This window comes from Myotis yumanensis, unplaced genomic scaffold (assembly GCF_028538775.1).
Source record: "Myotis yumanensis isolate MYYU_CA2020_CCGP unplaced genomic scaffold, mMyoYum1.0.hap1 SCAF_1, whole genome shotgun sequence".
Taxonomy (NCBI): Eukaryota; Metazoa; Chordata; class Mammalia; order Chiroptera; family Vespertilionidae; genus Myotis; species Myotis yumanensis.
Window position 1 is genome coordinate 210,500,070 of NW_027223752.1, and position 24,606 is coordinate 210,524,675.

At 33.4% G+C, this 24,606-nt stretch overlaps 1 protein-coding gene across 2 annotated transcripts in view; it reads left to right on the forward strand.

Moving 5' to 3' along the window:
* The window catches only part of NFXL1 (nuclear transcription factor, X-box binding like 1), a 39,949-nt gene that overhangs the window by 6,967 nt on the left and 8,376 nt on the right, over nucleotides 1–24,606 (forward strand). For both annotated transcript variants that reach the window (XM_070397068.1, XM_070397071.1), the window contains exons 5-20: nucleotides 2,191–2,321; nucleotides 3,711–3,889; nucleotides 4,120–4,281; nucleotides 4,368–4,468; nucleotides 5,433–5,547; nucleotides 6,434–6,558; nucleotides 7,543–7,665; nucleotides 10,530–10,620; nucleotides 12,661–12,781; nucleotides 13,013–13,172; nucleotides 13,907–13,998; nucleotides 17,437–17,458; nucleotides 17,645–17,785; nucleotides 20,589–20,755; nucleotides 23,266–23,335; nucleotides 24,499–24,603. In XM_070397068.1, the coding sequence (XP_070253169.1) occupies nucleotides 2,191–2,321; nucleotides 3,711–3,889; nucleotides 4,120–4,281; nucleotides 4,368–4,468; nucleotides 5,433–5,547; nucleotides 6,434–6,558; nucleotides 7,543–7,665; nucleotides 10,530–10,620; nucleotides 12,661–12,781; nucleotides 13,013–13,172; nucleotides 13,907–13,998; nucleotides 17,437–17,458; nucleotides 17,645–17,785; nucleotides 20,589–20,755; nucleotides 23,266–23,335; nucleotides 24,499–24,603 (1,905 nt within the window). The remainder of the gene's footprint in view (nucleotides 1–2,190; nucleotides 2,322–3,710; nucleotides 3,890–4,119; nucleotides 4,282–4,367; nucleotides 4,469–5,432; nucleotides 5,548–6,433; nucleotides 6,559–7,542; nucleotides 7,666–10,529; nucleotides 10,621–12,660; nucleotides 12,782–13,012; nucleotides 13,173–13,906; nucleotides 13,999–17,436; nucleotides 17,459–17,644; nucleotides 17,786–20,588; nucleotides 20,756–23,265; nucleotides 23,336–24,498; nucleotides 24,604–24,606) is intronic.

Consider the following 24,606-nt stretch of genomic DNA (forward strand, 5'->3'; position numbering starts at 1 on the left):
GAAGCAAGTATCTTCAGTTTTAATGTTCATGTCATTGTGATAAAGCATTTTTAATATCTTTGTACTTTAGAGATTCTCACAAATACTGAAATGTTTAAATGGACTATATTTCATTACTTTTAGCAGGTTGAAAAAAAGATGCCTTCAAGGAAGTAGAACGTAGCAGTGACCATAGTTTATTTAGTGAGCTTTTCTTGTGTTGAAGCCATGGTGGAAAGTGACTGTTGTCATTGGGGAGAGATGGATTCAGACATAACTTATGTAGTACTTAGGGATGAGATGGCCTAAGGGGGAAGTTACATATATGTAAATTTAAAAGGGTGTTAATGGAGCAATTAAGGGGAAGTGATGACTATGATAGACTCGACATTTAGACCTTAGATTAATCCACAGCTATTACAGCAGTATTGTCTAGCAGTGGTTCTCAACCTTCCTAATGCTGCGACCCTTTAAAACAGTTCCTCATGTTGTGGTGATCCCCAATTTCATTGTTACAAGTTGAACATAATTAAAGCATAGTGATTAATCACAACAACAATATGTAATTATATATGTGTTTTCCAGTAGTCTTAGGCGACCCCTGTGAAAAGGTCGTTTGACCCCCAAAGGGGTCGCGACCCACAGATTGAGATCCACTGGTCTAGAGGAAAAAAAGGCCAAATAAAATGGTTTGATCACGTAGAGTGAATCAGAAACTTAACACATTGGATAGGATAGCATAGCAAATGCAGATACCTTTGGTGCTTGGAGTCACATCTGGTTGGTTTATTCTGATTTCAACTGCAATGGATGTATAGTCTCTGCATGTGGGTACAGTTCTACCTTAAACACTCTGTATGTGTATGGTTTGTTTGTTTTTTTAATGTTAATGCTTCCTCCTTGGGAACCAACTTGGCCAGTGCATGGGTGTAGTGCAGAATCACAGGGGAGTTAATCCCTCTTGGGCCAACGTTCCATCACAGGGAATTGGTAGATGAGTACCCCAGCCTCCTCTCTGTTAGTGGTTGGGGCTGGGGATAGTTCTAGGTATGTTTTAAATGGTTCTTCAGAGGGTCCCTAGCAGGACTGAACTTTGGTCCTTAGCTGTAATCAGCTCAACTGTTTACCATTCATTGGCATTTTTTCTTTTACCACCTTGTCCTCTCCTAACTCCCACATCCCAGTTCTTTTCTTAGTCGATGATTGAGGAAGAACGCAACTAAAAAGTTGACTTTTTAAAAAAATGCTGTTGCCAGTTTATGCAATATACTACATGTCTGATTTTATTAAACAGTTGAGAAATGTTATAATGAAAGGAGAACTGATTTTTGTCAGTTGTATTAAAGCATTGATAGGTTTTAAAATTAATTACTTTTATTCCTTAAGCCTTTAAGGAATACTTGAAACACTGCCCAAGGCTTTACTGTACTATATTAAAAGAAAAGGCTATGAAGTTACATATCAGTCAGTATGGCATGACTTCTTTTAAAAAATATGAAACACATTTTTAAAAATATTAGAGACGGGGGCGGAGGGAAGGAGATCTATGTAATACTTTCAACAATAAAGATTTTAAAAAATTAAAATTAGAAAAAAAGTATTAGAGTCTGACCAGAGTGTTAGCAGTACAGTGGGGCCTTGACTTACGAGTTTAATTCGTTCTGTGATGGAGCTCATTAAGGAGTTCGTTAACTCAAATTACTCTGTCAACTCAAAGCAAAAAATTGGCCGAGAGAATCTCGTATCTTGGAAAAACTTGTTAGTCGGGACACTCGTAAGTCAAGGCCCCACTGTAGTTATTTCTAGTTGAATGAATCTGGATGGTTAATGATATTTTTCTTTAAAGAACATTGCATATGTTATTCTGGAAGGAAAAATTATATTTCTTTTTTTTAAGTATGTTTTTTAAAATTGATTTTGAGAGAGAGAGAGAGAAACATCGATTGATTGCCTCTTGTATTCACCCTGACCAGGGATCGAACCCAAAGCTTTGGTATGTGCCCTGTCCGGAAATTGAACCTTTGACCTTTCTGAGCATGGGACAATGCTCAACAAACTAAGCCATACCAGTCAGGGCAAAATTATTTTTCTTAATCCGTAGTTTTCTCTTGAAAATAATTTACTGTGGTGCTTATTTTAAAGTATTTTTATGTAATTATCAAAGAAAAATAATCATTGTATATATGTTAACATCTGATACTTTTGTCTTAGGTTTGGAGTTGTTCAGGATGTTTCTGTATATTTCACATGCCCTGTATCCAGAAGTGGGCTAAAGACAGCCAGTTTCTGGTATCTTCTCTGACAGATGACGATTTTGGAAGGAGAGATTATCCCTGGCCTTGGTAATTTTTCTAATTTTGGAATATCAAGTTGTAAAATAAATTAAAATTTAGCTCATAAGTTGCTTTATTGGCAGTTTCAGTGTCCATGTTTGGCCTTCAGTTAGTCATTTCGTTTGTGAAGATATGGGTCTTGGTAATGGCTTTTATTTCCCACTAGTTAATAAACCATTATTCAGACTTTATTTTTCCCCTGCAAAACTTTCTTTTCTATAAGACTGGAATTCTTCATGATTCTGGTACTTCTCTCCCGGAGTTCATATTAGTATACATTAATATCACATTGTATAAGACTGTCATCTAACACATTTTGATCATAAGCTTTTCAGTTTTATCCCCCAATCTCTCAAAACTGTAGGTATATATTATTCAATATTATTATTTTTTTCTACATTTACTTTATTAGATGGTTTATTCATGATTTGATCTTGAACTTCTGTAATATTTCCAGAAAGAGTTGGGGAATGAAAATTTTATAAATCTGCTAAATAAAGACAATATAAAAATTTACTCACACTGGCAACCAAAAGGGTAGATTTACTGTCAAGATAATGACACAGAAATTTCAGGGTCTCTGTGTGCCACATAATATTCACTTTTGTAAGTAATTTTATGTTCTTTCTCTTAACAGTGGCCCCTAGATTATATAAGATTCAGGATTTAGAAAACCTGAATCCACATTAGACCTCTTGTTACCATAGCTGATATACGAGATTGAGCAAAAGTAGGTTTGCAGTTGTTCGTATGGAAAATAATGTACTAATAATTAATTCAAGAATAAACTGTGTTTCGCATACTCAGAATTGTGAACTATTTTTGCCCCACCCTGTATTTATTAAATTGTGATAGAATGTAGTTTTTAAGAACATTTCAGATAGAATAGTTTCGTACAAGTAATTCGTGGTCATTTGTGAGTGTATTCCCATGTTACCAATGAGGATATTAGAGTTAGTTGAAATAAAATGATGTGTTCAGACTTCTTTTACTCTTACATGGTGAAGCCAGGATCTAGCTATTCATGCTGTTTAATACATTAGCAACTTGCCACCTGTGGTTATTTACATTTTTTAAAATTACCAAAGTTCTGTCCTTTCTCAGTTGTACGCATCAGCCACATTTCAAGTGCTCACTGGCCATATATGTTTAATAATTACTATATTGGACTTGGCAGGTATAGAACTGTTCCATTACCTCAGGAAATTATATTGGATAAAGCTGTTCTAGATGATTGAAATTTATTTTAGTAAAATCTTGTTTTTCACTAATATAAAAATGGAGCAGAGTGCCTTACATAAAGCAAATTGAGTATACCATATTGCTAAGTGTATGTATATTCCTGTCTCTTGTATCACTTTTAAAAATGAAATTAACTTCTGTAATTCTTCTTTGTAGTCCAAAATGTAGGTTTGAGTACAAACGATCTGACACACCTAGTAGGTACTATTGCTATTGTGGAAAAGTAGAAGATCCACCTTTAGATCCGTGGCTTGTGCCTCATTCATGTGGCCAAGTATGTGAAAGAGAATTTAAACCTCCTTGCGGCCATAAATGTTTGCTCCTCTGTCATCCAGGTAAGTTATATATTACATTTGTAATTGTTTGTGGGTGGATATTACTTTGAGGCAAAAAAAAAAAAAAAAATTGTGAAAGTTGAATTGAGAACTTAAGTTTATAGAAGGAAATATTGAAAGGGGATGTCTTTTGAAGTATAAGCAAGGAAAGCTTTAGAAATCAATAATAGGTATGGGAATCGAAAGTTATCTTTGACCTCTGATTTCCCCCCCCTTTTATTGGATTCTAGGTCCCTGCCCTCCTTGTCCAAAGATGGTCACAACTACTTGTTACTGTAAGAAAGCAAAACCCATCCCTCGTAGATGCAGTGCCAAGGAATGGTCCTGTCAGCAGGCATGTGGGCGGAAGTTGCTTTGTGGACAACATAAATGTGAAAATCCTTGTCATGCAGGTGAAAGACCGTACCTTTTAGCCAAAGTGAAAGCAGTCTCTATTGCTTTATAATGTGTCTGTGCTAATTTGTAATTGTGATTTTAGGAAGTTGTCCGCCCTGTCCAAGAGTTAGTAGGCAAAAGTGTGTCTGTGGCAAACAAGTAACTGAAAGAAGCTGTGCAAGTCCACTGTGGCACTGTGATCAAGTAAGTGTCCATGCATTTTGAGGGCGTGGGCATTAAAGAATACGGAAAGCATATCAGAAATGCTAATCAGGATTTAGCTCTTTTGATTTAGTTGGATAAAATGAAAGGAAGAATAGTAACTTAAATGAATTATATTCACATTTTAGGAAACTTTTCCAATTTAATATTGTAATTTTTTTTCAAATTAACTATTTGTTGAATTTTGGATTCAATACATATATATGCTGTCTTTCTTGCTAGCTTTTTCTCCCTTCCTTTCCCCTCTCTTTAAACAACACACGTCCTCACTTCTTGAGTTAATCCAATTGAGGAAGTAGAATTGATTTTATAGATTGTTTTTCCTATAATTGGCATGGTTTTAGTACCATTTGGAAATCTTTGGTGGATGGCCATATGAAGCTGTATATACTTTTTTCCTGTATTATATTTTAAAAATATACTCTTTGGTGCATAGGAATGTGTCTATAAACATGTATATGTATGTATGTGTATATACTAGTATATGTGTATGTATGTGTGTGTATTTATGTATTTACTAGAGGCCCGATGCACAAAATTTGTGCAAGAGTAGGCCTTCCTTCCCCTGGCTGCCGGCACCAGCTTCCCTCTGGCACCCAGACCGGGGCACCAGCACCCGGGACCCAGGCTTCCCTCGCAGAGGGAGGCCCTGCCCACCCGCTGCAGCCTGCTGGTCAGTTGCAGCCTCGTTGGCTTGCCTCAGCCAACCCCTGCTGCGTCTGGAAGGTTGTCCGGAAGGACATCCAGTCTAATTAGCTCCATATTACACTTTATTATTATAGATATATGATACCTAAGAGAGAAAAACAAATTATGAGGAACATAAAAAAGTGGCTTGTGATTGAAAAATGGATTATGTACAAAGAAAAAATGGATTATGTAATGTACAAAGTCTTTTTTGTTAACTTTTAAGTTTTTCACTAGTGCTTATTGCATTTTATTTTAGGTATGTGGGAAAACCTTGCCATGTGGTAATCATACATGTGAGCAAATTTGTCATGTTGGTGCTTGTGGAGAATGTCCTCGATCTGGGAAAAGATTCTGTCCATGTCAGAAGTCAAGTAAGACTATTTTTAAACCTTTAATGGGATATGATTATTTTTGATGCTAACTAGAGTACTTTCCTCATTAGATTTCTCTGTGAGTTCATAATGTAGTTTCAATAATTATACACATTTAATGTTAGATTTCTGTACATTTGGATGAGAAGACAGTATAACATGTTTAACCTCAGACTTTGGAATCAGGCATATCTGGCTTCAAATCCCACCTTCACGAACTCTGATTTTCTCATGTTAAATGGAGTCAATCATGGTACCGTCTTTGTAAGATGTTTGTGAGAATTAAATGATAAAATGCTCATAAAACAGTTAGTGTAGTGCCTAACATATAAAGGAAACCTAATAATTACAGGCTGTTGTCATTATTGTGTATTGGGCTATAAGTGAATTTAGTTTTGGTTGCTTTGAGTTAAAGGCATGGAAGGGCTGTAGACTCTGTACCAATGCCAGCACACATGCTCATAAGATTATTGCCAGTACTTGTCATGTTTATGTCGAAGGTGAGTTTCATTATGTTTTTGAATCTACTTCTTTTCTTTTATCTGGTGAGGTTATTAAGAGAAAATTGTTTTTATAATTCTATATTGTGGAATTCTTCATAGAGGTTACATGACATTATTTCTTCAGATAAGTATTTCTGAAATAGCTTATAAATGTGCTTCTTGAAGTAACTTGTAATATGTCAAATTTTGTTTAACTTTACATTAACTTCACAAATATTAGGGATTATTTTTATTAAAGTTAATTTTTCTAATAGTTACATAGATGCAAAAATTCATAGTCTGAAAGGCTGTCGTTCTTTAGGGAGTCAAAAGAACATGGCATGTTGTTAGTGCTTCATAATAATGTGTGTTACTAGTAACATTAACTTTTTGTCTGCTTTTAGAATTCTCTTTGCCTTGTACAGAAGATGTGCCAACTTGTGGAGATAGTTGTGACAAGTTACTTGAATGTGGAGTCCATAGATGTTCACAGCGTTGTCACCGAGGTCCTTGCGAAACATGTAGACAAGTTAGTCATCTCCTGTAATAATTAATTCTAAGAGCTCTCTGTTATGTGTGATGGGATTGTTCTGTAATTGTTTTCCATTACTTAGTTTTATAAATACCTATACGATGACCTGAATGAGTTTAGTGACCTAATGAGTATGGTGAAGAAGCATGAGAGGATGCCAGCAATCAAGTCCAAAAATCACCTTTTGTTTGATTTTGCTTGGTTAAAGTTTGAACTTCTTATTTTTATGGTCCAAAGTGAGGTTATTTGTTCCCAATAGACATTCAAAGCAATGAAGAATTAGGCTTAGTGATGATGGAAAGAAATGAATGCTTAGGCTTAATTGAGACTTTTAAATTATATATATGTCACCTTGGTTATGACCATACTACCAAGTCAACAAATTAGCTTACAAGATAATCCAATTTTCTTGCTTTACTGAAATATGATGTGCCCATGTCATGGTATAACCACATGTAATCAATTTTAATGTGTGGTATTGTTTAACTATTTAGTATTAAATTCCTACTAAATTTAATAATGAAAATTCATATGAAGTCTATTTTGGAACAAAGTAAGATACAAACAACTATTTTAGGAAATTCTGATTTAGTTTTGGTAAAGTCTTCCTTTCATACAAGTTTGCTCTTAAAGCTTTCCTCTTTCATTTTTTTCAAAAATTTATATGTGTGTGTGTGGTTCTATATATAACTCATTTCAGAGAGTAAGGGAGAGGGAGAGAGAGAGATAGAACATCAATGATGAGAGAGAATCATTGATCGGCTGCCTCCTGCACACCCACACTGGGGATCAAGCCCGAAACCTAGGTGTGTGCCTGACTGGGAATCAAACTGTGACCTCCTGGTTCATAGATTGACGCTCAGCTACTGAGCCACACTGACTGGGTTCCTTCATTTTTTAGTAATTATAAAAATTTGGCAAGGTGAAAAGAAATCATGTTAACAAAAGTTAGTTTTAATAGCATTTATTTGATTCTTCCAGGAAGTAGAAAAGCAGTGTCGCTGTGGAAAGCATACAAAACGAATGCCATGTCATAAACCTTATCTCTGTGAAACTAAGTGTGTTAAGATGCGTGACTGTCAGAAGCATCAGTGTAAGAGAAAGGTATGTGTAATAAGCTAGGGACATTGCTTTAAAAATTCTTTTGAATTTTTCCTCTGTAGGCCTATGATAAGCACCACCTTGACATGTTCCTCAAATAGCCAAGCATATTCTATGCTTCCCATAAGAAGTATTAATACATATCCTAGATTAATCCTAATGGTTTATATTAGTGGGAAATCTTACCAAGATTTTTAAATGACAAGAGACTTTTTAATCTCTTGTATTATTCTCTCAGCTTGTTTCTTAAGCGATTTTTGTTTCCTGACTTTAAAACATCATAGCAATGTTAAGAGTGATAGTGCATTTGCTGGTTTAATTTTTATTGTTCAAATCTTATTTATAGACACTTGGTTCAGTATATGGTCAACTGGAGTATTTTATTGAGTTTGTAGATTTGCAGTTTTTTTGGGGGGGTCCTCTTTATTATTATGAATTATACCTCTATCTCTGGTAAGATTCCTATTGAAATATAGTGATTTCAACTTTCTTTTGCTTAGTGTTAGCATGGTAAATCTTTTTCATTCTTTTTTAACCTATTCATACTTTACGTTTAAAATGGTTTTCTTATAGACAGCACTTAGATAATTGTGTTATCCTAGCAGAACAATCTTTGTTATTTAATTTGGGTATAGATCACTTACATTTATTTTTTTATTTATTTATTTTATTTATTTATTTATTTTTTTTAGATCACTTACATTTAATGTGATCTTTAATATGGTTGCATTTAAATATCATTTTACTATTTATTTCTTATTTGCCTATCTGTTTATTCCTTTTCTCTCTTTTTTCTTATTTCTATTTTATTGAGTGTTGCTCTTCAATGATTCTATTTTAATCCTTTATTTGATTCTTACACATTTTATACCCATGTATTTTATAACCCCCAAATATAATATGTTTATTTTTGCTCTAACTAGTCAGGTATCTTTTAAAGAGATTGAAAAAATAAGAAAAAGTAGTCTTTTATAATTTACTAGATGCACGGAAATCGTGCAAGGTGCTCAGCCCTCGAAGCCACAGTGGCTTGCCTTGGCTCTCGCAGTCCCAGCTTTGTCCAGAAGGTCATCTGGAAGGATGTCCGAAAGGATGTCCAGAAGGTCATTTGGCTGTCCGGTCTAATTAGCAGTTGTGCTTTTATTATTATAGATTATCAAACATTATTTTTGGTGTTTTTCAGGTTTTTTTTATATTAGGTTTCTGTCTGCTTTCATTTTCTATGAGAAGGACTTCCTTTAACATTTTTTGTAGTGCTGGTCATTCTTTCAATTTTTGTAAAATATATTTAGCTTTTGTAAAATATCTTTAGTTTGTGAAAAATGCTTATACTGTGGAATTCTAGTTTGAAAGTTTTTTTGCTCCACCCTCTTTTAATTTGCATTTTCCCAACAAAGTGTGTGTGCTATGATTATCTTTGTTTTTCTATTTTCAATATATCTTTTTTTCCTTGGGCTATTTTTAAAAAAATTCTTATTACCAGTTTTTAGCAATTTGTAGTATTCCTTGATATAGCTTTATTCATGTTTCATTAATTTTTTGTTGTTGAATTTCTTAGATCTGTAGGTTTATAGTTTTGATCAATTTTTTGAAATTTTCAGTTTTTATTTCTTCAAATGTTTTCCCCCTACCCATTGCCTTCTAGACTGCAATATGTATGTTATGCTACTTGAAGTCTCTCAGCTCACTGATGTTCCATTTATTAATTTTAGTTTTTAAAATTTGTGTTTTAGTTTATATGGCTTTGTCTTATACTGTGGAATTAATTTTCTTCTGCTTTGTCTAATCCTTTTTTTTTTTTATCACATCCTATGTTTATTCATCTCAGACATTATAGTTTTTCATTTCTGAGAGTTGGGTTTGGATCTTATCTATATCTTCCATGTCTGTATGTTTTGTCTGATTTCCTAGTTGTTTAAGGCAGGAGTATAAATCTGGTTGTTGTTTACTCCACCATGGTCGGAACAGAAGTGTCTAAAGGCTTATTCAAGTCATGGACCACAAAATTTCTTTTCGCACACTGCCACTAGCAAAGTGATAGGCACATAATCTCAGTAAATATTTGACTGATTTAGTGAACTGTTTTGACTTTTAATTGCTTTTCAATAAAGTATATTTTGTTTTGAGCTATTTTTATATACTGAAACTTGTTCTTAAAGTAGGTTTCAATCCCAAGTTTAAGACAATTATAGTCTGCATTTTCTCTCCAAAGTTTGGATATATGAGAAGTCAAAGAGGGAGTTAGAATAGCAAGGTGGAATATAAGTAGTTGCCTTTTGTTCATGAATGAAAATTGGGACAAGTCGTAGACGGGTGTATTTCTTACAAACAGATTGGAAATCAGGGAAGTTATAAAAGTTAGAAGCAAATAACCTAATCTCTGTTTTTCTCCTTTAGTTAATCTCTGATTCCATGGCTTAAAAATAATTGCTAAACTAATCTATACATTTAACTGTTTTTGTTTTTTTTAACTAAATTTTTAGAATAATCAGACCAATTGTTTGCCTGAATTGACTATAAGATTTGACCAGATTTATTCCTTTGGTTAATGTTGCCAATCTCTGCATATATAAGTAGAAATGAAAATTATGGGAATGTTTTAAGTCATAGAATAATGTACTGAAATGCAAGAAAATTTATCTTGGATTTTGGTAAATTAGGACATTCTCTATTTAAACTTACAAGTTCTTAATATGGCATATCTACTTATCAGAAGAATGTTGATACTCTTGACTACTTTTATTCTTATATTGAAAAGAAGTACAGTATCTTTTGCTTTCCACAAGTTCTGTGAATACCTAGTAATGACATTTATATTATGCATGCTTTTCAGATGACCTATTATTTATATATTGCTTTCTCTTCAGTGTTGTCCTGGAAACTGTACACCTTGTGATCAAAACTGTGGACGGACTTTAGGATGTAGAAATCATAAGTGTCCATCTGTCTGCCACAGAGGTAAAATTTAACAGTAGCTGTACTTTCATGTTTGTATTTACATAGTGTTTTTAAAAAAGGTTGATAGAGAGCTTTCACATTTATTATCTTAGTTTGTCCTCTTAATAACTGAGAAGGTAGGGCAGTTGCCAAGATCATGACTTTATGGAGAAGGAGATTAAAGTTAAGAGGGTTCAGTGACGTATACACAGGGAAAAACCTAGTAAACCAATATAGCCAAGACTTAAGCCCTGGTCTTCTGAATATAAAAGTTTTGTATTTTATAACACCATGTTGTTTCCTTCCTTCCAATCTTCCCCACAGAATTTTTGAATTAATAAATATGTTCTTAGGTTTTTCAGTTTTACTTTGAATTTTAGACATTTTAATGGAATTAAGTTTAGTAAGGAATTGGATATATCCTAAGCCAGTAGTTCTTAAACTTTTTAGTCTCAAGACCTCTTTACACTCTGGGACCCAAAGAGCTTTTGTGAGTGTGGATTTTATCTATTGATATTTATTATATTTTAAGTTGAAATAAAATGTAATAATATTTATTATTTTATTTAAAAATAACAATAAAGCCCCATTACTTCTTAATACAGTAACTTTTTTTGTGAAAAATAACTTTTCTGAAAAAAATTTAGTGAGAATGGTATTTTTTACATTTTTGCAAATGTCTTTACTGTCTAACTTAATAGGAGATGGCTGGAATTACAGACCTGCTTCTGCATTCAATCTCTTTTGATATCACTTGTCATATAGCTTCTGGAAAACTCTACTCTATGTATGTGAGATCTTGCAGACCCTCTGAAGGAGTCTCAGGGGTGCCTAAGTTATTAGACATTAAAAACTGAGTTAACTTTACCCATTTGGAATATGTCAGTATGAAATGTAATTTACTAAACGATGGTATAAGGTAGTGGTAAGAGCATGGACTTAGGGTAAGAGGTCCTGGTTCAAGTCTGGACTCTGCCGCTTAGTGGCTTTATGACCTGGGACAAACTACTGTTTTCCTTTGGGATTATGTGCATGTTAGATATCTGAGTTAATGTCTTAATCCTCTCAGAGCTCTTACAAAGCATATGGCACTATTGTTGTTTACTATAATAAGGAAACTGACCAGGAGACTATTGGCCCAAGGTCTTAGAACTAGTTGCAGGGTCAGGATGTGAATTCAGACTTTAATGATATTTCCATTATACCACATTGCCTCCCCATTAGGAAAAGTGACAGATTCCATTAACCCTGAAAAGGATCTTATTTCCTTTATAATCATATCATTGCCCCAAATTTAAATTTCATTAACATTCTCTGCATTAATCATTAATTTATTCAATAAGTTTTTTGCCTTGTCTACTAAGTACCAGGCACTGGGATTACAGGAGTGAACCATATTGACAAAGTGCCTGCTCTTATGGAACTTTTTTATTTTTACTTTCCCTCAGATAGAATACAAATAAAATCAAATTCATATAGAATATCAGTGGTGCCACATATAGAAAGGAAATTAGAGTAAAATTTAAATGGTGACAGTGGGGATGGTATATACTATTTTATATAGTGTGATCAGGGGATGACTCTGAAAGGATGACATTTGAGAGAAGACCTGAGAAGTAAGAGATCTAGCCCTGTGGCAATAGGGGAGGGTAATGTTCCAGGCAAGGAAGCAGCGATTGCAGCAGCCCTGAGACAGGAGCACTTGAAGGAACTGAAGGAGCATGGAAGAGGTGCTCAACGGCACAGATGGTAGGAGATTAGATCAGAGAGATGGTACGATAAAGATGGCTGGGGAAAGGAGAATATGTATAGAGCATTGTAGACTATTTTTAAAAACACTGGCCTTTACTTTAAGTAGAAAAATCTGACTAGTCGAATGGCCATTAAAGAAATTGGATGTGTAGTTTAGAATTTTCTTACCAAGGAAAACCTACTTGATTTTTACACATAATTTTTTTTTTTTTTGAAATCCTCACCTGAGGACATGTTTTTGTTGATGTTTCTACTATTGATAGACATTTGGGTAGTTAAGTAAATTTTAACTTTCAGCCTTTTTTTCAGGGAGTTGCTATCCTTGCCCAGAAACTGTAGATGTGAAGTGCAATTGCGGTAGTACAAAGGTGACAGTACCCTGTGGCCGAGAACGTACCACAAGACCACCCAAGTGCAAAGAGCTCTGCAGGTTGGTAGGAAGCTTTGCACAAACTTATATTTGTGTCTTACCAATTTAAATTCATATTGATTTTTAATATTGTTAATATTTTTAATTTTGCTTTAATGTGTTAAAATACTAATATTCACAGTATATTCTTATTCTGTATAGAATCACAAGATATATAAATAGATGATTTCACTTTAAATATAATTCTTCAATGATCAAAAGTAATTTTAAAAATTGTACTTTATGATTTAGTCGCCCACCAACTTGCCATCATACAAGTCAAGAAAAACATCGCTGTCACTTTGGCTCTTGTCCTCCATGTCATCAACCTTGCCAAAAAGTGTTGGAGAAATGTGGTCACTTGTGTCCTGCTCCATGTCATGATCAAGCATTAATAAAGCAAACTGGCAGGGTAAGGAAACAATATTCTGACGAGACAGTGGATTGCTGTGGGTCATATTTTCTGAATTTCTCTTAGTCATTCAACAAGCAGTAAATAAGTACTTATATGGTATTGAGCACTGATAGGAGCTGGGGTACAAAGTAACCAAGACTTGATCTTTTGTTTTAAGAAGTGTACAGTATAGAAAAGGGGAGAGACCAATAAACAAATATTTGCAAATATAGTGTGATAGTCATTTTATCTTCAAGATAGAGATAAATTTGGCAGTTTTTCTTCACATATGTGTTTTATGGTTATAGGTATCTTTTGGTTTCCTCAAAGATTCAGTCACATTTTTAATATATATATTGAGTCCTTACTATGTAAGCATTCTTCTCGGTGCTAGGGAGACAACAGTGAGCAAAATAATGGAGATAACATTCAGCTGGTGGAAGGTAGAGTTTACAATTCTGTTTCTCATTCTCCCTTTGGCCTATGAGAAGTGAAGGAGGCTATATTGCCTCTGTTCTGGCATTAAAACACTGGAGTCTGCCTCAGTTTTTAATATCAAATGTTTATGGAGAGGAACAAGCTGATAGAATGCAGATGGAATGGAATATTTCAGTAAACACAATTTGTTGATATTTTTGAAAAATATTCAACCTGCTTGAGTGGAGGATACATGGAACAATTTTCTAAGATTCTTTTAATGGCCATGTGATTTTACCCCTCTGACTTAAAATTGTTATGCATTTTACTTGTAGCACCAGCCTACAGGCCCTTGGGAACAGCCTTCAGAGCCAGCATTTATTCAGGCTGCATTACCTTGTCCTCCATGTCAAGTTCCTATTCCTATGTAAGTATTAGAATTTTTTTTTTTTTAATATATATTTTATTGATTTTTTACAGAGAGGAAGGGAGAGGGATAGAGAGTTAGAAACATCGATGAGAGAGAAACATCGATCAGCTGCCTCCTGCACACCCCGCACTGGGGATGTGCCCGCAACCAAGGTACATGCCCTTGACCAGAATCGAACCCGGGACCCCTGAGTCCGCAGGCCGATGCTCTATCCACTGAGCCAAACTGGCTAGGGCAAGTATTAGAATTTTAACTTTAAAAAATACCTTTGACATAGTTCAAAGTATATCTTTTAAAAAAAAAAAAAATATATATATATATATATATATATATATATATATATATATATTTTTTTTTTTTTTTATTGATTTCAGAGAGGAAGGGAGAGGGAGAGAGAGAAACATTAATGATGAGAGAGCGTCATTGATGGACTGCCTCCCGCATACCCCACCCTGGGGATGGAGCACGCAACCCAGGCATGTGCAGGACCAGGAAATCAAACCAAGCCCTCCTGGTTCATAGGTCGATGCTCAACCACTGAGCCATGCCGGCCAGGCTAAAGTATATCATAAGTCACCTTTTCCCATATTCTTTGTTCAATTCATCATTTTAGGCTTAGCATATAAGCTAGTTAGTTCTCTGTCTTTAGCTTCGTTCTTGTCCAAATGTATTTTGCGTACTGCTTAAAAACTTCCTCTAGATTTCTTTTTTGAGTTTCCCCTAGCTAGTTAGTGTTCGATGCCCTTCTTAGCTTTTATAGCAACTTGTGCTTACAGTTACAATAATATATCCAATTTTCCTGACTGATTCCCATGCTAGTCTGTAAGCTCCTTGAGGACAAAGGAAAACCAGGTTTTATGTGAGACAAACTTAAAGGAGAGTGTTTGAGGGAAATACTGAAAATGAAAGGAAGTAGTCTTGGATTGGCCAGTAAATGACCTGTACTGAGTCAAACCTGGGGTAATAGGGAATCCTGGAATAGTTCATACTTCCAGCAGAGGTTATAGAATATAGGGGAAAAGGAAGCACAGAACTGGAAAGCAACATACAATTACAAAAGGGGCTGTTGTCTACAATTGAAGTTCCAAGTAGAATATTCGTATGTCTGTGCATTGGTCTTTTAAAGAGAGGGTTCTTGTTTTCTCTACTTTTCAAAGCCCTCACTCCTGTTTTGTCCTTGCACAACTTTCCTTTCAGTTTGAATAGCATGTATATTTTTATGTATTGGTTGGGCAATCAAGTTGGGAGGCAGAGTTTTAATTGGGAGCTATAGCCACTAATAGGGTGATTTTAATCTGTAGATTTATTAGACTGGGGAGGTATAGTTAACAAAGAGGTTCTTTATCTACATATTCAACTAGTAATTATTAGAGACTATTCTTTTATTGAGGACTTGTATTTCACGAGAGACCAAGTTGTCTGTAGTATCTCTTACTAGATTTGAGTTATTAGGGATTATCAATAGCCTAAATTTTTCCTTTTGGGGAAACAGAAGAAGAGACATTTATATTTTGATTCATAGGCATTAAAATTGACATATCATAGTCAATTACCTTTGAATTCCTTAATCTGTTTTATAGGAAGACTATTTAACATACATGCTATCAGAGTAGTTTCACTGCCCTAAACATGGCCTATATCATGTTTATCCCTTGCCTCCCTCCCCCTTGAATGCCTAGGAAACCACTGTTGTTGTTTTTTTATTGTCTTTGTAGTTTTGACTTTTCCAGAATGTCATATAGTCGGAGTCATACAGTATGTAGTCTTTTCAGACTGGCTTCTTTCACTTAGAAATATGCATTTAAGGTTCTTCCAGGTCTTTTCATGGCTTCATAGCTCATTTCTTTTTATCACTGAATATTATTCTATTTTATGGATTGCCACAGTTTATCTCTTCACCTGTTGACGGACACTTTTGTTGCTTCCAAGTTTTAGAAATTATGAATAAAACATTTATGTAAACATTTATGTGCAGTTTTTTGAATGGCCATAAGTTTTCAACTCATTTGGGAAAATATTTAGGAGTGCAATTGCTGCCTCATATGGTAAGCCTATGTGTATTCTGTAAGAAATTGTCAAACTGTATCACTTTGCATTCGCACCAGCAATGAATGAGAGCACCCGTTGCTCTTCATCCTTGCTAGTATCTGGTATAGTCAGTGTTTTGAGTTTTAGTCATTATAGATGTGCTGTAGTATCTCATTTTAATTGGCAGTCCTCTAATGACATGATGTTGAGCATCTTTTCATGTGCTTATTTGCCATCTGTATGTCTTCTTTTATGATTTGTCTGTTTTCTGTTCATTAAAATCTTGTTCATTTTTTAAATATGTGTTTGCTTTCTTATTGTTGAGTTTTAAGAGTTCTTTTTATATTTTTGGATACAAGTCTTTACTGGGTATATGTTTTCCAAGTATTTTCTCCCAGTCTGTGGCTTGTCTTTTCATTTAATACTTTTAAATGTTTATAGAGAAGATGTTTTAGGTTTAATGAAGTCCATCCAACATTACCATTTTCTTTTATGGCTCATGCTGTTGATATTATATCTGAAAAGTCATGACCAAACTCAAAGTCACCCACATTTTCTCCTGTTTTATAGTTTCACATTTCACATTTAGGTATGTTACCCATGTTGAGTTAACTCCTGTGAAAGGTGTAAGGTCTGTCTGGATTTTTTTCTGTTCCATGTCCCTTTGTTCCAGCACCAACCATTTGTTGAAAAGACTATTCTTTCTCCATTCAGTTGCCTTTCTCTGTTGTCAAAGATCAGTTGACCATATTTGTGTGGATGTATATTGGGACTTTGTTCTGTTCCAGTATCTATTTGTCTATTCTTTCACCAAATACCATCTGCTTTGATCACTGTAGCTTTCTATAAGTCTTGAAGTTAGGTAGTGTCAGTCCTTTGACATCATTGTTCTTCAGTACTGGGTTACCTGTTCTGGGTCCTTTGTCTTTTCATATAGATCTTAGAATCACTGTGTTGATATCCACAGAATAACATGTGTTGAATCTGCATGGAGTAGGGAAAAAGCAACATCTTAAAAATATTGCACTTTCCTATCAGTGAACATGGAATGTATCTCCACTTATTTAGATTTATGATTTCTTTCATGAGTAATTTTCCTCATATGGATCTTGTATATATTTTGTTAGATTTATACCTAAGTATTTCTCCTTTTTTGTGTGCTAACATAAATGGTGGTATGTTTCATGTTTTTAATTTCCAATTGTTCGTTGCTAGTTTATAGAAAAGCAATTAGCTTTTGTATATTAACTTTGTATCTTGCGGTGTTTCTATAATCACTTATTTCCGTATGTGTTTATTTTTTACTCTTAATAAAACAAATAATAGAATTAGCATCTTTGCTTTGGGTGTGGTTTTTTTTTTGAAGAATTTGTAATGTTTTTATTTCATTTTATTTTTTTCTTGCAGGCAGTGTCTTGGGAAGCACGAGGTGAGTTATAGGTACAAGTTTTGCTTGTTTGTTTTTAATATATTTTTATTGATTTCAGAGAAGAAGGGAGAGGGAGAGAGATAGAAACATCAATGCAAAGGATAACAGAGTTAGTTGTTTTGGAAACATGGGTCTTGGAGGTGTGTGTGTGTGAGTTGTGCTAATTTTTTTTTTTTTTTTTTTAAGGTGAGTCCACTACCATGTCATGCTGTAGGACCCTACTCTTGTAAGAGAGTTTGTGGACGAACCTTAGATTGTCAGAATCATATATGTATGAAAGAATGCCACAAAGTCACTGAAACTGAAGCCTGCATTGGCAAAAACAAGGTAATGTATAAATGCTTACATATCTCTGAATTTGCTTTCAAATATTTTTAAAACCTGACACATGATACATGATGCTCATAATTTTAATAAATTCCCAAACTTGAGTTGGAAGTAAATATCATCACAGATGTGTGTGTATGTGTGTGAAATTCAGTAAAAGCATTTTATAAGCATATGAAAAATTGACTCTAAAGAGATCTCTAAAAATTGTCATTTTATAAAGAAAAACAAATAGAGTCAATTAACTTTTAAATGATATTAAATTTTATTTTTTTAAAGTAATTCATGTTTTTTCTTAGGCTTCCATTTTATAGGGAATCATAATAGCAAGTGTGCTTAATGAGGAATAAGTAAAAAGTTTTAAGTTTCATACTTATTAAGTAACATTAAATGAACAAATATTTAAATTATTAATATGAATTGTGTTATTGAAAATTTCAATTGCATTGTTAGGTTTTTTGGTCTTTCTTTTGGTAATTGTAATGTATGACAGCATAAATATCCATAGTATTATTCTTGCTCATATGTAGACATAGATATAAATGAGTTATAATTTCCTCATTAGTCCATGCCTTGGTCCTCAATGAAAATGTAGTCATGATAAAATGAAAGGGTATTAGAATTATAAAATCAAGCTAATAAATAGTTTTAATGATTCAAAACTACTTTAAGGTATAGCTGCTATACGGTATTCCTCCTCGAGGTTTTCAGAACATCAAATGAGTCAGAAAAAAATCGTTTTAAGAGCTAATATGACAGTGATTGGAGAATTCTCTTTGACTATCCCACCATGGCTTCCTGGGCAGTGGATGTTGCAAAATATGGGTTATAAGTTATGTGCAATTTTTCTCAATTTAGCTACCAGTCCATTCATATCTCTCACTCAAGGAAGGCTACTGCAATTCAAGTGAGTGAAAATTACGTTATTTTAGGGTTTACTTTGCAATCACTCTAATTTATATATTAAACAAAATAACTCCAGAAACTTAAAAAAAATTTCTTGCCTTACCTCAATTGTGACCCATTGGAGAAATACTCCTAGTATGTGTCTTGACCCAAATACCTGTGGAATTTTTAATACAGTTTCAGCTTTCAGTTGTAGCACAGAGCCTACAACACAGCAGGTATTTAGTAAGTATTTATAGAATTGACTGGACTCAAAGTTCTTTGGCTTATCCGCTCTTCTCTGGTATCCTTGCCTGACCTTACCCACAGTCAGGTCCAGTGGAGGCTATTATATGCAGTGGCTCTGATTGTTACCATTAGCAACAGATATTCCTGTTGTCTAATTCATTGGTTATAATTCGTGGAACTGTGGTTGACAGGGAAACGTGTGAGGCTGGTGACAATTGAAATGGTGTGTATTTCCCAGGCAAATGTGGGACAGATATCTTTTGAAGTGCCTGCAAGAAGAAATTGAGTAATTGGGAAAGTTGTTTGTTTGTTTGGTTTTTTTGGGGGGGGGGGGGGGATCTATCACCAAAAATACATAAAAAATAAAAATATATGTAGATACATAATCATACCTACGTATATTTCTATATAATTTTGAATGTTATAGACCCTTGCCACTCAGTGTTGTCTGCAGCCCAGCAACATTGGCATCAGCTGGAATCTTGTTAGAAATGCAAAGTCTCAGGCCCCACTTCAGCATTTTAACAAGATTCCCCAGTGATTGATAATGCACAGAAATGTTTGCGAACACTGCTAAAAGCAGTGTGTGTGATGTGTCATGTTTCATTGATTTAAAAAAAAAACAACCGAATTTCATTATAATTATTAAACTTGCTAAGAGACTAGAATTTAATTATTCTAACCACTAAGAAGAAAGGATAATTCTGTAACATGATAGAGGTGCTGTTGCTGTAATGACAATCTATTACACTATATAAGTGTATCAAATTAACATCTTAACACCTTGAGTTTATACAATACCAATTATATTTCAATAAAATGAAAAAATTTCGTTTATTAGGATTAATACCCAAATGTTTATTCTGCATTTCTTCTCATCATCCTACTACTTAAAATTAGGATTGCTCTCCTCCCTGGATTTCCAGAAAGTTGGATGAATTGAAGAAAGCTCATTTTAAAAGCTGATAATGAAAAATGTTGAATCTTTAAGACTTAGTATTCATATCTATAACTCTTTTATTTTATCTCAGTATGATATGTGAAATTCAACACTATCCTGTAATAAAAATCTTTAACCTTCTTTAGTAGACAGATACTACTTAAATTATTACTAGAGCAGTGAGGTGACTTGTTAAGTTACAATTTTACAATTGAGATAATATTTATTTGTACTAAATGTGATTTAGTTTTGCCTTATTGAAGTGCATTAAAAATAAATTAAACTGGTGGTCATTCTCCTTTTTTTCCCTATATGTATTTTCCTTTAGCAAGATGAGATGACTATCTCCAGAACATTGAATGGTTTTTTAGTTTGACGATGATCGTACTTGTTGGGTGTAAATGAATTGATAATGTCTTACTATGTATTTTTTTCTGCCATTGATTACTCTTTAGGAAGTAATTTATGTTTTTATTAGAGACATTTAATGTATTCATGTCCATTTTAAAGGTGAGGCAGTTTGATTTAATCAGGTTTGTAGACATAGAAATCTTTGTGAATAATGGTCATATTGATAATCTTACTATTCTTCATTTTGAATAATTTTAAGCTGTATTTCTAAGAGCTGCAGAAGTACTTTGTTTTAGTGGGATATGTAAATTTTATAACTACTGTATAGAAATGTTAGACTTCTGTACGTAGGTGGTTTATTTCCTTTCAATTTGGCAGGCTGGCCCAGAGTGCCTTCAGTGTGAAGAAGGGTGCTCTAAATCACGGCCAGTGGGTTGTCCTCATCCATGTGTTTTGCCATGCCACCCTGGAGAATGTCCTCCTTGTGTTCAGATGCTTAGAATAAAATGTCACTGCAAGATCACAACCCTATATGTGGAATGTAGGTAAGAAGACTGAAGAAATATTGTTGTTCTACTAAAATTATTTTCATGATATCTTTTTATAATTCAGAACTCTTCATATGTAATATACGGTGAGGAATATTTTTCAGTTGTGGTCCTGAGACTCTAGAGACCTAGATTTTCCCTAGTGACCTGGCGGCAATGTAGACTATTTCACCTTTTAGATACTTTATCCTTTTTTAACCAGGGCATTTCTGAGTTTTTCCATTTGGGGATTCTGTAAGATTTGTTAGGAAAAGAATTATATGACTGCTTTAAAAAAAAGAAAAAAGGAGAAGCATTCCTATAAATAAACAGCATGTTCAAATAACAGTGTCAAACTAGAATTTCATTGGATCAAAAATTGATTTACGCATAATTACTTAAGTGTAATTTTTAAATTGTAGATTTAAAAGGTACAGTTTTGTTTATTACAGATGTCATTGTTATGGCATTTACTATACAAAGATGTGACCTTTATGTTTTCCTTACTTAAAAAAATGCAAGTTAATTATGGTCTAACTCAATGAGCTTCATTTCATCCATGTCTATAAAATGGGCTTTTTAAAAGTCTGATTTACTCAAAGTTAAATTTGGGAATATAATTTTATTTCTGATTTTTTTTTAGCATAAATGCTTTTTGATAAATGCCTGTAAATTTGTTTTTATCACTTACACTCTAGATTCATGCTTTGTAAAAGTCAGAATTATTTTGTTGAAATTTAAAAAATAAAATTAACATACTACAATTTTTAGCTTTAGAAGTTTTGTAGGGGGAGTTAAGAGGGCAATTTTGCTTTATTAATGGGTGATACTGACAAAAGGGATTGTTTTCTGTGGTCTTGCAGGGTCCTACATTTTCTTCTCTTCTTTTTCTCTTCATCGTGTAGTCTTCAAAAGGTGACTTTCCCTGTTTACCTTCAGTTCATGGCTTCTTGATTGTTGTGCACTTTTCCAAATCTCTTCCCTGTAGTTAGTGCTGATTACCAAGACTTTTTTAGTGCTCTTACACTGAGGGTTAACTTTCTTTTTCTGGAGTGATGTTAGCTTCCTGTCTCTTCTGTTCAGTTTTTCCAGAACTTCACTGACTTCTTGAAAAGATTTCCTATGGGAGCTTGAGAAATAGCTCTGCTAGGAATTGATACTTACTTTTCTACTTACAGGTAATTTGAAGCTTGTAGATATTTCTGTCTTCTAGTTATGCCAAGGTCATGGGATTTGAATGATTTTGTTATTAATGAGCTGAATGGTTTTTTGGGGAATGTGTGGATACATTTGAATTGAGATGGCTATCATTATCTCAGCTATCCAGAGTTCCTTTTTCCCTTTCTTGAATACATATTTAAAATATATGTTTTTATACAGAATTCCTTAGTCTCGGTATTTTGATAATTTTATTTGCTCTAATTCAACTAATTATTTTATAAGTCATCTTTTCCTTTTAGTCCTTTTCTGCTTCATGTGTATTTCTTCTATGGAAATTAAGTATAAAAGATACAGACCTTGAAAAGTAGGTAGTTTTTCCTAATTTATAGAGTAACAGGAACAATATGATTTTAATCCTTAAGTTCAGAGGTGAGTACCATACTTTAAGAATGAAAATATATAATGTTTAGTAGAACTAGCATAAAAACTCTGTGATAGGAAATGAAATTTTGCCAAGAAAATTGTGTATGTTAGAGTACATTTATAGATAATTTGATATTAAGATTATAATTTTGACATTAGTGAGGCTAACCTTATGCTATAATTTGGCAATTATGTCTAGTAAAAGGAAATAGAAAAAGCAGGAAAAGAAAGAATTTAAAAAAAGAAGAAAAAGCAATCTTGGGCAATAGGTATAGTAGGGATTTTTAGATTGTCACTAATTACTGACTCATGTAGTATCTCTTCTGATTCTATTCAACTCCCTATTAGAAAGTGGTTTTATTCCTTGGTGTTTATGACTATTTCTGAATTACCTATTGAGTCATATAAAAGCACAGACTGATCTAAAATGATGTAATCTAAAATGAATCAATTTCTAACATTAATAGCCTATCCAAAAACAACTGAAAGGCTTTCATAATAAGCTTACATTTCCCACTGAATAGCTTAACTTTCTTAATTTGAAGTAACATATTAAATGACTAGTTTTTAATAATTTATGTAAAGGCTTTAAGAATTTTAATTATGAATAATGATCAAACTATAGGGAAAGATAGTACAGGAACTTTTAAAGAGAGGCCAGATACAGTGATATTTCATGTGTGTTTTGTGCTTCCTTCTTGCAGTGATTGCCCTTTTGGCATTTAATTTGTTGTAGTTGATGAAGGGCTGGAAAATTTGATTTATCAGAACAGTAAAGTAATTGGGAGATAATTGTTACAGAAAGAAACAATTAAAATAGGTCTCAAGAAAAAATAAGAAAGATGATTTTATAGACATGTTTGAAATTGTAAGTTGTTTTTGGAAAATATGCTGTGAAATGGACTTGGTTTGAATGTCACCAAATCTTACTCTCCTATTTTTAGAAAAATAACAACAGCTGACGTAAATGAAAAGAATCGCCTCAGTTGTTGCAAAGATCAGTGTCCTAAAGAGGTAAGCTTTAATAGAATCTTTTAAATTGTATTTTTGGGGCATTGTTTTTCTTGGATTTTCTCTTTTCTTGTTTGGACATCCTATTTCAGGATTTTTCTGGACCCACTAAAAATGTGGGTCCAGAAATAAAAATGTAATGTTTGTAAAAATGTAATACATATGAGTAGGGTAGATGCACATCCCTTTATGAAATTTGGGGAGTATGAGGTCTAGGATGACCCTTTGAAGATTTTTTTAAGTAGTTTTAAAGATAGCTTATATACTTTATGCAATAAGGTATTCACCTAATCCTTACCTCCCATGTGATTCAGACTTAAAATATAAATATATCAAAAACTGTGTGGGTCTTAGGCAGTTAGAGAATAAGTTCATAGTAGGTTATTTTAAAAAGACATGTATGTTTGTATATGAACTTTAAAATTCATTATTATTTTGATTTAGTATAAAGCATTCATATATAAAGTTTTTAAAAATTCAGATGTTTGTCTGTGCATTATATTTGAACTACAAGTATCGAAAGTGGTTCCAAAAAATTGTTCAGAGTAAAATGTTAAAATCTCACTATTGATTTATCCTGGCAATAATGTGAGAAACCAAGGTTATCCATCTGTATTGGGCCAATCTAAAAGTCAACATTCTCCTTTTTGTTGTTGTTGGAGCTAGGGCAGTGACAGTTATTTGATTTGCAAAAGTGGGATTTATAAAGGAAGCCTTTTGACTTATGGATGTACTAATAGTACCTCTTTTCTTTTAATGCTTGATCAGGAAGAGAAGGCAACATAGTTTTAAATATAGTAGTCTCTTTGACTAAATAAAACAAATCAGTGCATGATATGCCATTTTGTTAACTAAAACTTTGGATACTTTTAACTAAAACTTTGGATACTTTTTATGGATTTTTGTTCAAGAACTAGGATTTGACAGTTCCAGAATTTATGCAAGATTATAAAATATGAGACCATTTCAAGCATTAAATGATTATTTTAATAATCCTGTCTTTGTTAATATGAGTAAAACTAGAGGCATGAGTTATTTCAAATTTAATTTTTTGAATTTTTCAATCCCAAGTTTTTCTTGTTAAAATATATTTTCTTCTGTCCAAATTCAGATTTGGGGTAATAAGTAGTTGAGAATGTAACTGCTTTATTTTGGTTTTATTTTAGCTTCCTTGTGGTCATAGGTGCAAAGAGATGTGCCACCCTGGTGAATGTCCTTTTAATTGCAACCAGAAGGTAAAACTTAGATGTCCTTGTAAAAGAATTAAAAAGGTA